General features: G+C 36.5%; 1 protein-coding gene across 6 annotated transcripts in view; it reads right to left on the bottom strand.

Moving 5' to 3' along the window:
• Positions 1 to 14991, bottom strand: part of LOC309553369 (protocadherin gamma-C5-like) — a 764755-nt gene that overhangs the window by 620889 nt on the left and 128875 nt on the right. For 2 of the 6 annotated variants that reach the window (XM_082254511.1, XM_082254513.1), the window contains exon 1: positions 11172 to 13606. The exons of the other annotated variants lie outside the window; for them this stretch is intronic. In XM_082254511.1, the coding sequence (XP_082110637.1) occupies positions 11172 to 13586 (2415 nt within the window). In that variant the 5' untranslated portion in view covers positions 13587 to 13606. Of the gene's footprint in view, positions 1 to 11171; positions 13607 to 14991 lie in introns of those variants that run through there. 6 annotated transcript variants of the gene reach the window in all.

The following is a 14991-nucleotide window of genomic DNA, read 5'->3' as shown; positions in this document are numbered from 1 at the left end:
ATCACGTGAGCACAGATAAATAAAAGAGAGAGAACAGAGCAGTGCCACCTGAGTGTAGTATTTAAACAATCCTTTATTGGCATAAAAGGTAATGCACTCACATGAGTGAGTGATAGGAAAGCAGGCTTTACTGCAAGTCATCCGATCCACTGCAGGGGAGGCAGGAGAAGTGTAGACAGCCCTGGGTCCTGATTGTGTCAGTGGCTTCTGGCACTTCCTGGTGTCCTGTCGGCGTCACAGCCTGGATGCCTGACGAAGGGGCACGCATGCCATGAACGCTAGCACCACCCCGCTTCCACCTGATGTGATGAGGGAGAAGCTGTGACGCCGACAGGACATGGCCACCCAGCCATCCATCTCTACATAGACTCTACTACTACATGGACTTTGTATCTATATACACCTGAAACATTTATCATTATTGTGTTTTTTATCAATATTTTTTTATTTTCTATATCTGCTTTTATATCTTCATATATTCACATTCATTTTTATAATCTTCTCCTCACACTGTGGGTTTAATAGCACTGGTCCTGAATCTGTTATATATTTCTGTATTTTACACGTGAGCACAGATGCTGCTGGCCCCCTCATAGTGGCATGGGAACATCTGCCTCTTGTTGGCCTACCACACATGATGGGGGGGATTATTACCCAAATGTGTGATCGGATGCACTTTATTGAATGAAAAGTAGTGTTTGGTGCACTTTAAATTGAGGACTACTGCTGACAGAAATGTAGAAACTATAAAAAAAATAAACAAACAAAAAAGGGTGAACACCAGCGTTACAGTCAGAAAAACTGTGGCTGAGAATTTAAAAAAAAAAGTCAGGCAGGGGACAAAAAAAAAAAAAAAAACATGCAGCGATCAAAAAAAAAAGCGGTATACAGCACTGTACAAAGCACTTAATGTTATGTAATGCTGTGTTAAACACTGCACTACAATAACACACTACACTATACTCACACTATACTGAAACACTATACTATACTCACACTATACTGACACTACACTCACACTATACTGACACACTATGCTGACACACTACACTATATTCACACTATATTCACACTATACTAACATACTACACTTACACTACACTATAATAAAACACTATACTCCCACTACATTAGCACTATACTAATACTACCCTAACACTCTACACTCTGAATCACAATAACACACTAACTCGCTGGTAGCAAACTGAGCAATGCTCTGTCTCCACTGCAACAACACATGCAACAACATGAGCACTAAGCTATAGTTGGGCAAAGTCATCATGACCTTGTCCAATCATGGCCCTGACAGTGCTCTGTGCCCTGATTGGGAAAAGCTTTGCACCTGACCAGCAGTCAGGTGCATTGCTTCATCCAATAAGGGCCCTAGAATGCACTGTGCAGCGTTCAGTGCATTGTGGGGTGCTCGGCAGGCAAACGGGCGATGTTCAGACCGAACATTTGCTCGGCTGGAACTGTTCGCCCAACTCTATTGGTAATACACATATAGGTCTCACAATTTTCTGATCACATAAACAAAAGTACCAAAAAATGGATGCTACAATTGTTCAGTGTGTAAATTGATGTTGGTTTAACCACATCCCGCCCGCCCTATAGGCGTTTGACGTCGGGATTGTGGTTGTATTATCCTGACCGGATGTCATATGACGGCGGAAGGATAATACAGCTCTGCGTGCCCCCCAGATTTTGTTCGGCCGAAAAGTCGCAGTCGGTTGTCGGAAGCATCATACTAACAAGCCAACAATCGGCCGATCGGACGCTGGACGAAAATTCACGGCCAACAATCGTTGCGTGTGTACGAGGCATAAGTGTAATTTCTGTCTGCTGCTTCATTTCCCTGCTATCTGCATGAATCAATAATGACTAGTTTTCCTTTCACTAAGAGAAAAAAGGTGAGATGGAAGGGAGCTCCAGCTGATTGAAATCCTCAGCTCTGTTTCTGTGTGCTGTGTGAAGGGGGGTGTGTCCCTTCCCTCCCCTCCAATCAGCTCTCAAACCTCTCCTCACTGAACTCTACAGTGTAATTTCAGCTCTCCGCCCCCTGTTTTCTGACAGCTCAGACAAGCTTTATAAATGTTGGACGTTGAATGGGTGTAGAGAAGAGAAGACTGCAGATAAACAGGTACAATTTATGAAAAAGGATTTGCAGATAAACAGGTACAATTTATGAAAAAGGATTTGTGGATTTGAGGCCAGTCACTTTACTGGGTATATGAAAGGATTGGCAACCACTTTAAATACTTAAAATTGTATTGGCAAACACATGACACCAAAGAGGTGTATATTATGGTAAACACATTAGAGCATTTTCTTGACAATCAGGCTGTATGTATAAAGCATGTTTATCAAATTATACAGCACAGGTTTCATATTTCATAATGTTTACAGGAAGAACAGTTAAGATCTCTAAACATAAACTGTTAACACTGGCTTTTTATTTTTGAAACTGTGAGGGCAATTCAATTGATTTTAACCCTACATTCATTCAAAAAAGCAAAAAACAAACAAAACAAAACAAATGTTTTCTGCCATCTTCCTTTATAGTCATTAAGAGTCCTACTGTGGCCACCTCCATAACTGCATCATCATGGCTGATCCTTAACCCCTTCTCGCCTAAGCATAAAACAAATGGTAATGCCTAAGCACAATTTTGCAACTTTTACATGTTTTAGTAAAACCATACATATCATCACAACTACTTTACATATCTAGGTTGATTATACCTTATTTTTTCAGGAAAAAAATGGGCTTTCTTTTGGTGGCAAATGGTAACATATCTCCTGGTTTTTTTTATTTACTATCAAAAAAAGATATATGTATATATATATATATATATATATATATATATATATATATATATATATATATATATATATAATTTAGCTGTATATTTCTTTCCTATTACCATAATTTACCACCAAAGAACCACCCAAAATACATTTTCCTGCGCCTGACGATTGCAGCGATACCACATATGTGTATGTTAGTTGTTTGTACCAGTAAGAGGGCCCAGTAACAATAGTGCACATTTTGCTTTTTTTTGTTTTTTTTTTTTATTCTGCCTGAAACACAATTTGTTTAATGTTATTTAAATTCTACCCAAAATATGCAGATAATGACCTTTGGCCCTGACCTTGAACTTTGACCCAACCTTAAACCTAACACTAACCCTTGCAAACCTTGATCTTGTTATTTTTTCTTCTTTTCCTCTTTATTTTTTATTTATTTTAGACTCTTTATTTTTTACTGCATACCACTTCAGAACTTAATAGTATTATACAATTTGCAATGTACAATATTTACCCCCTAGAGAAAGGGGTAAAAAACATTTCCTGAAGTGTTTAGCTGCAACATTATCAAGTGGAACTTATCATCTCGAGAACAACTAGGGGTGCATTGGTATTTTCTTGTCATTAAAAGAGTGAGGGCTGCAAAGAAGAAGTGAGAAGGCCACACGAACCCCATAAAGCAACTGGTTCTAAATGTCTGCTATAAAAGCAAGGTTCAATGCCAGCAAACATCATAAAATGTGCATAATTTGAAGCAAGTGATATATTGATGTAGTTGTAGACAAAGTGTTTGTCCATTGCAATGTAAAGTTCTCACCGGTTTCAAAAAGTCCCCGTTAAAGATAGTACCCAAACTTTATTTTGCCCTTACACTCATGTAAAGAGGTAAACACCCTTTACCTGTAGTTACAACAGACATTTTGGAATGGGGAGGGTTTTGAATGTCTAACACATTCATACTACTCTCTTTCTGTTGGAGAAATTTCTTCTCATTTCCTGGACCATTGTTCATGTATCTATGTTGTCACCAAGAAAGCGAGAAGAGATGTTTCCAACATGGATACAAACAGCAATAAAAGTTACTGTATCTTACCCCTTTTGAGAGATTTTCTCTCACTTATGGTATACATGGAGTGAAGGGAAAGCTTTTCAATGGGGATAGAGAAAACAATATATGCCTGACAAAATGTTTAAACTTTCCTCACTTTGACCTAAACTTATATTTTAATACCTAAAATTGTGAAAGTGTTGCATTATTAATTTAAATATAATGAAACCATAATATAAACCTAAGTGGATTGTAGGAAATTCAGGGAGAATACATGGAATTTTGACATGTGAACACTTTTTAGCAATATTAAGTATGTTTACGTATATTTTAAAAGGCAAATCAACACTTTTTCTAAATTACACAACACAGCGGACAACATTGAATTAGAAATGCATAGTTTGAATAGTTTACTTTAGCATACCTGGGCTTCACTGGTAGAAACATCCACAGCAGCTGAAGCACCAGTATCAATGAGGTTGCCTGTAGGGACATTCTGGACTGGTTGCAGATAAGCAATTTCATTCTGTTTTGAGTCAAGTGTCACACACACATCATAGGAAAAAGGAAAAGGCAAACTTGTATCACTGATCTCAGAAGGGCATCCTAGGGTAAACTGAGGATACACATTTCTATTATATATTCCCAGGTTTGTTGTGGAACTTGTTTTTCTGCATTTATATATAATTGTAGCCACCACTGCCACAATAAATAACAGAGAAATTAGAGCTATTGCTATTGATAGGTAGAATGTTACATTAGATGAAACATCTGAAATATTAATTTGTCGTTTTATTTCTGGCACAACTTGCTGAAAGCTGTCAGCAACAACCAAATTTAAAGTGACTGTAGATGACAGGATTGGGACTCCATTGTCTTTCACCAAAACCACAACTTTCTGTCTTAAAGAATCCATGCCTGGTAGGTCACGTACGATTCTGATTTCCCCAGTTTGTTGACCAATTGTAAAAAAAGATGGTTCAGGAGCCTGTAGTAAATGGTAAGACAGCCAGGCATTATGCCCAGAGTCAGCATCTACTGCAATCACTTTGGTCACTAAAAAACCTTTTTCAGCGGCAAAAGGAATAAATTCAAAAAATGTTGATCCCTCAGTGTCTGATGACGGGTAAAGAATCTTGGGAGCATTGTCATTTTTGTCAAGTATACATATCCTCACTGTGGCATTACTACTTAGAGGAGGAGATCCACTGTCTTTAGCCATCACCTGGAACTGAATCTCCCGTAACTGTTCATAGTCAAATGATCTTTGAGCATAAAGTACCCCAGTCACTGAATTGATGGACACATACGACGACACTGGTATGTCTTCTATGATGCTCGTTATGATACTATATGTGATTTTTCCATTCTCACCATGATCTGTATCTGAAGCACGGACACTAAGTATTGAGGTGCCCTGCTGATTATTTTCCACAATGTAGATTACATAGTTCATCTTCTCAAAAACAGGAGGGTTGTCATTCACATCTGTGATAGCCAAGTTAATAGTTTTATTGCTGAAGAGTGGGGGAGATCCATTATCCACACACTGAACTGTTATATTGTAAACAATTGTTTTTTCTCGATCCATGCTTGCAGCAGTGACAAGTTTATAATAACTAGTAGATGAGGGTATTAGTTGAAACGGCAACAAGTTGGAGATCTGACAAAAAACTTCACTGTTTATTCCTGAATCTAAGTCACGAACATTAATTAATGCTATGACTGTACCAAGTGGCGCATCCTCTGGAATTGTTGATGAGACAGATGTGATTGTAATTTGTGGGACATTATCGTTTACATCGATCACTTGTACTGATATTTTACAGTGTGTAACAAGGCCCCCACCATCTTTAGCTTCCACAGTCATTTCATAAGTATCTGATGATTCAAAGTCCAAATTTTCTGTTAGTTTTATATTTCCATTATTGGGATCTATATCAAATATTTGCTTTTCATTTTGAGGAATTTGGTTAAGTGAAAATGTTACAATGCCATTAGAACCTTCATCTTCATCAGTTACATTTAAATGGATTATTACAAAACCAACAGTTACATTTTCAAGTAATCTTATGTGATATGTGTCTTGAGTAAATGCAGGAAAATTATCATTAAAATCTTGAACAGCAATCTTAACTACAGCAGTACCAGATTTTGGGAAAGTTCCACCATCTGCTGCAGTTAAAATGAGCTCGTAGAAATTTTGTTTTTCTCTGTCAAGTGTTTTTTCTAGTATAATTTCTGGATATTTAATTCCATCTTTAGTAATTTTCTCCCCCAGGCTAAAATATTCATTGAGAGCAAGAATATATGTTTGTACAGAATTACTTCCCAGGTCTGGATCATTTGCATAACCTAAAGGGAAGCGTGCCCCTGGTAGAGTTACCTCATTTATTTCAATATTAAAATATTTCTTAGAAAATGCAGGTGGATTGTCATTCACATCCTGGATTTCAATAGAGATTGTATAAAAATGTAGAGGATTTTCAATTACAGCCTCAAGGTTTAAAAAGCAGCCTGGTTTAGCACCACATAAAGTTTCCCTGTCAATTCTGTCAGATACAAGTAAGTCCCCAGTATCCAAATTAACCCTGAAATACTGTTTTTTTGCTTGAGAAATAACTTGGAATTTTCTTACTGCCAATCCGTTCACATCTAATCCAAGGTCTTTTGCCACGTTCCCAACCACAGATGCAATCTTCAATTCTTCAGGAATAGAGTACTGTAACTGACCACATATAATCCTGATAAAAAACAAAATAAAACAAAATATTTGCCATGCCATTATCCTCTGTGTGCTTCTGTATCTTCAACTATCATTCATGTGTAAGTATTCTTCTTCCACTGATCCATAAAACAATAATATAACCTTAAAAGTAAGATATACTGTAGATAGAAGATATACAAATATCCAGGTACTTCAGAATGCAGGACTGAATCTTGTTGTATCTCCTCCTTAACAGCACTGTGAAACTGTAGTGAAATCCATTTGGTTTCAAAATCCAGGCAGTGTAAAATGTTTTATAGTCCAACAGTGACACTCAGAGTTCATAATAAGGTATTGAAATTTCTGTGCTCAAAGCATTATTTAAGGTTTTACCAGCATTACAAAACATAAAGCTGCGCATATGTGTTCAATTAGCTCTTTTATCATGCCCAATCTTAAAGTTTTAAAGACAGTAAATAAAATGAATCACTTTCAATACATATTAATAACCTAAACTATAAAACAGTAGCTGTGTTTTACTAATGTTACCCTATAGGAACATACATTTACAAAAGATAAGTACGTTTTTTTTTGTTAAGATCTTTTCCTAATTTCCGCTACTGTTTTTCTAACATACGCACACAATCCCTTCACTCCTTCATGATCTGCTGATTCCATGTTCTAGTTTCCATGCACAGTTTAGCTCTAGTAGTCATTTAACTTTTGACAAAATGATATACAGCACCCAGAATCAAATATCCTATTCACATTACAATGAATTTATTAAATCTGTGCACAATTTAAAACAAAAATACAATAAACTTTAAATGTTCCTAAAAAGTTATTAAATATTTGCGAACTCCAAAAAATGTTGCCTTCAATAACTACTGTCCCAATAAGTGAAAAAATCTACTATTTAAAGGGCTAAAGGACTTCTTCTTCACACACCAAAGTGATACTCCTCCTGATTTACATTGGCCTCTTATGCAATATTAAGGTAAGATAGCATTCAGATAATCCACATCCACATGCAAATCATGGTATCTTTTTTCCAATGTTAGTTCCCCCACACAAGTATTTATAAAAAAAGAGGCATAAAGAGAGAATGCAAAGGGTAAAGCTAAGTTTATTGGAGAAATTAAAAACAAACTAATGCCACTCATGGAAAACAGTGCTCAGCCCAGCACTTAAGATTGATGTAACTAGGACACTACACCACTTATCCATCTAAGTGTGTCATGCCATACCTTAGTGCACGCTGTCACAATGCTTTGCTCCTCCCAACTTGTTTCATTTCTGAAGATTTTAATAGGAACAAGCAATGGAATGGCATGAGTGGTCTATCTTCTAGTCGCAAAGATACTCTTTGATGCTAAATGCATTTTATGTAATTCAAATAGACATGTTGTCATTACTGATATGTCTAATTCAATCCAAAACATTTTTAGTTCTTAGTGAAGTGGGAAAGGGTTAGTCCTCCGTCAGGTCATAATTGCTGTGTATTACCATTTGGGAACTTTTCGTTCACTCCATGCTCTTGTTAACACACATGAAGCTAGGAGAACCTTCCTAAGGTCACAGAGGCAACAGTGCATACTTAACAAGGATTCTAAGCAACTCCTACTCTACTAAAGAAAGAATCTATATTTCTGCAAGTGACACCACTGATGATATTCTGCTTACATCCTGTCACGAAAAGTAACGGTCATATACAACTACAAACAGTTAAAGAAGTTATAAACCTTTCTTGCAATATTACATAGCCTGTAATACTCCATCATTATGAAGCCATTTTTTCAGTTTTCTGTACTGTGATAGTTTGACTGATAATTACTTGGTCACACAACAGTGTACCCAAATGAGTTTTATATCTTTATTGCAAAAAGAAAAAAGATCAAAAATTGTGAAAAAGTCCTGTTATAAAAATTATAGCAAATTAAAATGTCAGGTAAGTAAGAAACTCCCAAAATGACCCCCCTTTTGGAAAGTAGTTACTTCATATTTGCCACAATTTATTTCCAAAATGAAGAAACATGCTGGTATTGAGGGTGTTAAAACGTGAAGCTCGGTAATATAGCACATTACTGTACAGCGGGATGAGGAGGTGAAGGGGTTAAAAGTCACATACAGTGGCCACATGGTGACGAAGGGGTTAATGTGCAGATGTGCAGGATAATTAAAGTGAGGTATTAATATACAGTTAGTTACAGTTAAGATACAGAGACAGAATTTAAATCATATGATGACGGGTGGTGAAAGAGTTAAAAATATGATTCCAGTGTCAATAAAAATGAATAAATAATTCTGAAGCTGCTGTTGCTGATCCATTCATGCTTTTCTCATCCACAAATCTTTCAGCTTCCTCCATTGAACAGAAATGGGAGAGATCAACCGGGTAAACAGTAGAATGTGATTGTTGTGACGACCAAACACAGCAATCACATGGTACCAAGCCCCTTGGATCAGCTCAGTACAGTGTCTCTGGGTACCGAGCCTCCTATTGACAGCTTAATACTCAGGGATTAGTAAGTGGAATGGCCGCCCAACAGCTATTTTTCCAGCGCCATATACAATGTATATTTGGCGCTGGCTAAATAATGGGATGTCAATCTGCTGTAAAATGGTATACCAACAGAAAAGATGTTAAAGATAGGCAAGCAGCTAAATACAGAGTTGAAATACCTGCCAAAAAATTTGAATTTCTTTTCAGCCACTCCTGAAATGTACCCTTGCCGGACAGCATTGCCTCATCCTGGACCATATTTTTCTCCAGTACAGTTAAAGCATTACCGCTTGGTCAAGGACCCACACCAGCCTGTAATTGAATAGCAAGGAACAGAAGCTCACTAATAAATGTAATGCTGTTCTTTCTCTGGCTATCAGCAAGCCCTCTGTGGTAAAAGGACAGAACTGTGTAGTACAGTAAAGCTATTCTTTTAAAAGAATACTTTGTGATCCTGCCATGATGGCCTTTGCCCAGGGACTTCCTATTGCAGTAACAATGTTATCGTAACTATGCATCTGGTTTGCCATCCTCTCAAAAGTGGCCCTGGTTTGAGACACATTGTGCATGCAGGGTCCGTTGTTTTCACTATTAGGAGGCTGTTCCACATCAAAAATGTGCAACTGATCCTGGAGCAGGTGCACATAGCCAGGAAGTGGCTTGAAGACTCTAGGGGAGAACAATACTGAAGACAGAACATTGGATCAGCAGGAAATCAGACACAAAAAGGTTAAAAAAATAGACATTTATGGGTAAAAATGTCAACTGTTTGCTATAGCAAACTAAACTCAACTAGTTTGGATCTGATATAAGCATACAGATATTTATCAGAATAGTGAATACTGCCTATTCTATGATTTATTTTTGGAAACATATGATCTATCCTAGAAACATACGTGAAACATACCTTACCACATGAAAAAGTATGAACAAAAGTATTTTTGTAGTCTAATTGTAAGTAGATGAGTGTGAATGAGGATGGATAAGAGCTTCCTTAACCACTTCTGGACCGGAAGGTTTTGCCCCCCTCGATGACAAGGCCATTTTTGCGATACAGCACTGCGTTACTTTAACTGACAATTGCGCGATCATGCGACGCTGTAGCCAACTAAAATTTATGTCCTTTTTTTCCCACGACTATAACCTTCTTTTGGTGATATTTGATCATCTCTGCGATTTTTATTTTTTTTATGCTATAAGCAAAAAATGAGCAACAATTCTGTAAAAAAAACATGTTTTACCTTCTGCTATATAAAATTCCCAATAAATAAAAAAAAATCAAAAATCTAATTTTTTCATCATTTTAGGCCAATATGTATTCTGCTACATATTTTTGGTAAAAAAAAAATCACAAGTGTATATTGATTCGTTTGCGCAAAAGTTATCACATCTACAAACCAGGGGTAAGATTTATATAATTTTTATTTATTTATTTACTAGTAATGGCAGCGATCAGCGATTTTTAGCAGGACTGCCACATTACGCTGGCCATGTTTTGTTTAATTTAACACCAAAACAAATACAATAAAGTATATACTTTAAATGATAAAAAAAAAATAACACCCATGGGGTAAATACGTTTAAAAATCAGGTTGCACTGTCCTAAGGTAGAAAATTTAAACAAAAAATTCCCGATGTTCAGTGTCACTATATTTTTTGTTTCATCTACTATTGGAAAGTAGCTACTGTACTTAGCATACTCTGCTATGCTCTCTTAATGTATAAATGTAGGATCCATACAGGGTTTCAGATACTGTTGATGAGAAGTGAAGGGGGAGAAGGGAGCCCACATTAAGGGATGTGGTACAAGCAAAAATTCCAAAGAAATGATTTACTAGTTTAGTACCGATGGGGTAGTAGAGAATTTGTGTCTGCAGGAGTGAATCATAGCTCTCCACTCTATTAAAATGTTCTCATTACTAGTAGAGGTACAGGTTAAAATATTCATTTAAAATAAATAAATGTATTGATAAAGCAGATGTATTTCAAAATGTCATCCATATATGCCAGAACTAAATCATATAAAAGCACAGGAAAAAAAGTACAAGGTTAGAGTTGTGCCATGTTAAAAGAATACTACTGAAAACAAAATATGGTTGAACATACCTGCATGCCATTAAAGGCTAAATCTTGTTTTGCGGAACCATTGGCAGCAGATGAGTCCTCAGTATCAATGAGATTGTCTGTAGGGACATTCTGGACTGGCTTCAAATAAGCTATTTCATTCTGCTTTGAGTCAAGAGTCACACACACATCGTATGAGAATGGAAAAGGCAAGCTTGCATCACTAAACTCAGAAGGACATCCAAGGGTGAACTGAGGATAAACATTTCTATTATAAGATCCTAAAGTTGGGGTACTTGTTTTCCTGCATTTGTAAACTATTGTAGCAATCACTGTTATTATGAATAAAAGGGAAATCAGAGCTATAGCTATTACTAAGTAAAATGTTACATTGTAAGAAGATTCTGATGGTTTCGGTTGTCGTCTGATTTCTGGTACAACTTGATGAAAGTTTTCAGCCACAACCAAATTAAATGTGACAGTAGCTGAAAGGGATGGGGATCCGTTGTCCTTCACCAAAACCACAATTTTTTGCCTTAAGGAGGCCATATCTTGAAGATCTCGACCTATCTTGAGTTCGCCAGTTTGCTGGTTAAGAATAAATAAAGATGGATCAGGACCTTGTAATATGTGATAGGAAAGCCAGGCATTGTGGCCAGAGTCAGCATCTACTGCAATTACTTTGGTTACAAGATAACCCTTCTCAGCAGAGTGGGGGATGAATTCAAACAGGGCAGATTCTTCAGCATCTGATGGTGGGTAGAGAATCTTAGGGGCATTATCATTCTTATCTATGATACATATCCTTATTGAGACATTACTACTTAGAGGAGGAGAGCCACTGTCTTTAGCCATCACCTGGAATTTAATCTCACGTAACTGTTCATAATCAAATGATCTTTGAGCATAAAGAATCCCTGTCATGGAGTTCATGGAAACATATGAAGATACTGGAATTTCCTCTATGTTGCTATTTAAAATACTGTATGCAATTTTTCCATTCATATCCTGATCGAGATCTGAAGCATGCACACTGTGTATGGAAGTCCCAGGTTGATTATTTTCTGCAATGTAGACAATGTAGTTCGAAGTTTCAAAAACAGGTGGATGGTCATTCACATCTGAGATGTTCACCTGAATAGTTTTATTGCTAGAAAGAGGAAGAGATCCACTATCCACACAGATGATTGAAATATTATACACAGAGTTTCTCTCCCGATCCATGCTTGCCGCAGTTACAAGTTTATAGTAGGTATTTGATGAGGGTAAAAGCTGAAAAGGCAAAGTATTTGAGATCTGACAGACAGCCTCGCCATTTATTTCAGAGTCTAAATCAAGAATATTAATTAATGCAATGACTGTACCAGGGGCCGAATCCTCCGGAATTACTGAAGACAATGAGGTAACTGTTATTTCAGGGGCATTATCATTTACATCAATCACTTGTATTGATAACTTACAGTGAGTGACATGACCACCACCATCCTTGGCTTCAATGGTCATTTCATACATCTCCGCAGATTCAAAGTCCAAAGGTCCTATTAGTTTAACATCACCACTTACGGAATTAATATTAAATATTTCACGTGCATTTTTAGAAATATGATTAAATGAATAGGTTATTAGAGCATTTGAACCTTCATCTTCATCTGTTGCATTTAAATTAATTAATAGAAAACCAAGGGGTGCATTTTCAAGTATTCTTACATGATATGTGTCTTGAGAAAACACAGGAAAATTGTCATTAACATCTTCTACTGCAATCCTGAGTAAGGCAGTTCCAGATTTTGGAGGTAGTCCACCATCTACAGCAGTTAAAACTAATTCGTACAAACTTTGCTTTTCTCTATCTAAAGTTTTTTCTAAAATAATTTCAGGGTATTTGATTCCATCCTTAGTAATCCTTTCTCCAAGGCTAAAGTATTCAGTAGCAGTTAATGTGTATCTTTGTATAGAGTTGGAACCTACATCTGGATCCTGCGCATTACCCAAAGCAAAGTGTGCCCCAGGCGACGTAAGCTCGCTAATGCCTATATCAAAATGTTTCTTAGAAAAGGTAGGTGCATTGTCGTTAACATCCTGGATTTCAATTGTGACAGTATAAAAACTTAGGGGACTTTCTATTACTGCTTCAAGGTTTAAAAAACAATTTGGTTTTAATCCACATACTGTTTCTCTGTCAATACAATCATACACAAGTAAATCTCCATTTTCAAGATTAACACTGAAATACTGTTTTTTGACTTTGGGAATAATCTGAAACTTTCTTAATGTTAATTCTGTAACATCTATTCCAAGATCTTTTGCCATATTACCAACCACAGACCCTCTCTTCATTTCTTCATATATTGAGTACTGTAACTGACCAAGGGTAGCATGGAAAAGAAATAAAAAAAACCAAAGTACTTGCCATGCTGCTATAAGCTGTATATTTCTGTATCTTCTGGAATCCGTCATTATGATCAGATAGATCTCTATTGTTCAGTCAAACGTCTGTGACATCCAGTGCTTTTGAGATTGTCCAGATAAGTCAAGTTAAGTCCAGATTGCAAGATGTACAAAGGAAATTCTGCAGTATGTCCTACTGAGGGATCTGCTTTTAAAGACTCTGAAACATAATTTGGCTTCCACATGCAGGTGAATAAAAGATTCTACAGTGTAATAGTGACATCTTGTGGTTACAAGGAGGTGTTGAGACTGAATTAAACAAAGCTACATTTTTTAAATATACAGTAAGTACTCAGAACAATGAAGTAACACGGGTTTGTTATTTTAATGTTAAACATTGATGGAAATATATACAGTTTATGAAAAAATATCTTGATAGATTTTTCTTGCTACAAAACATGCAGAAGGTCATGTAACAAATGATCATTTGTTGACAATATTGCCTAATGAAATTTAACTTAACCACGTATTAAAAATAAACAGCGCTTATTCTGAGATAAATAACAATTAGGTTGGTTTACTAAAGGCAAATAGGCTGTTCACTTTGCAAGGGAAATTGCATTTTGCTAGGGAATTTTCCCCTGAGCTTAATCTTTTTTTTTTTTAAGTAAAAACTCACTTAACAAAGAACTGCAAGGGGAAAAAAATACATTTTTTTGCACATGACTAGATGACGGAAATCAATATAGTTTCACCAGTTTACACCGCTAATTTGTGTTTAGGAAATGAACCCCCCTTTTTTTTTTGCAGTGAACCTATAGAGAACACTACATATCAAAACTGATAGCAAGATTATTTGTTTAACCATATCTGCATATTTCTTTCTTTCAAACTGATCTTATTATTTGTCATTTAAAAATTAGATATGGGTGGGTGTCTAACTATCATTGTATTATTATTACATTAATATTTAAATTCGGCATTTAGTTGGGCACATACAGTAGCTATTGAATACTTACCTAAATACTGAATATATATTTAAAGCGTAACTCCACTTTTCTTGAGAAAAAAACAATCCCCTCTTGGTGATCAATGTACATTACAAGGATTTTAGCAAACATTGTTGCAGATTCCTACCTTTTGTTATTCTGAAGAAATCATTGTTTGTTCCTCTCTGCCTCTGTGCTGAGTGAGTCTAATGGGAGTGGTTTCATAATTATCCATCAGCTGTGGCAGCTGCAGGGCTCTAATGAGGAAATCTGCTGGGCCTGCATCCCTTTAGATGTGCTCCTATTGGGAGTATCTCACTAAAAATGACATTTTTATTGCAGGGGATGCCAGAAATCTGACTTGTATCTTAAGCAGACTTCTGAGAATATCAGTGAGCCAATCATACAAGCAGGAAATGATGTTTCTGGGGTGTGGTCAGTACACATTCTGTGTACAGAACAGCTCCAGGTAGCCATATTGCATT

Source organism: Pelophylax lessonae (genome assembly GCF_965119305.1).
Source record: "Pelophylax lessonae genome assembly, chromosome: 4".
In the NCBI taxonomy this organism is placed as follows: Eukaryota; Metazoa; Chordata; class Amphibia; order Anura; family Ranidae; genus Pelophylax; species Pelophylax lessonae.
This window is presented reverse-complemented; position numbering and strand designations above follow the sequence as displayed.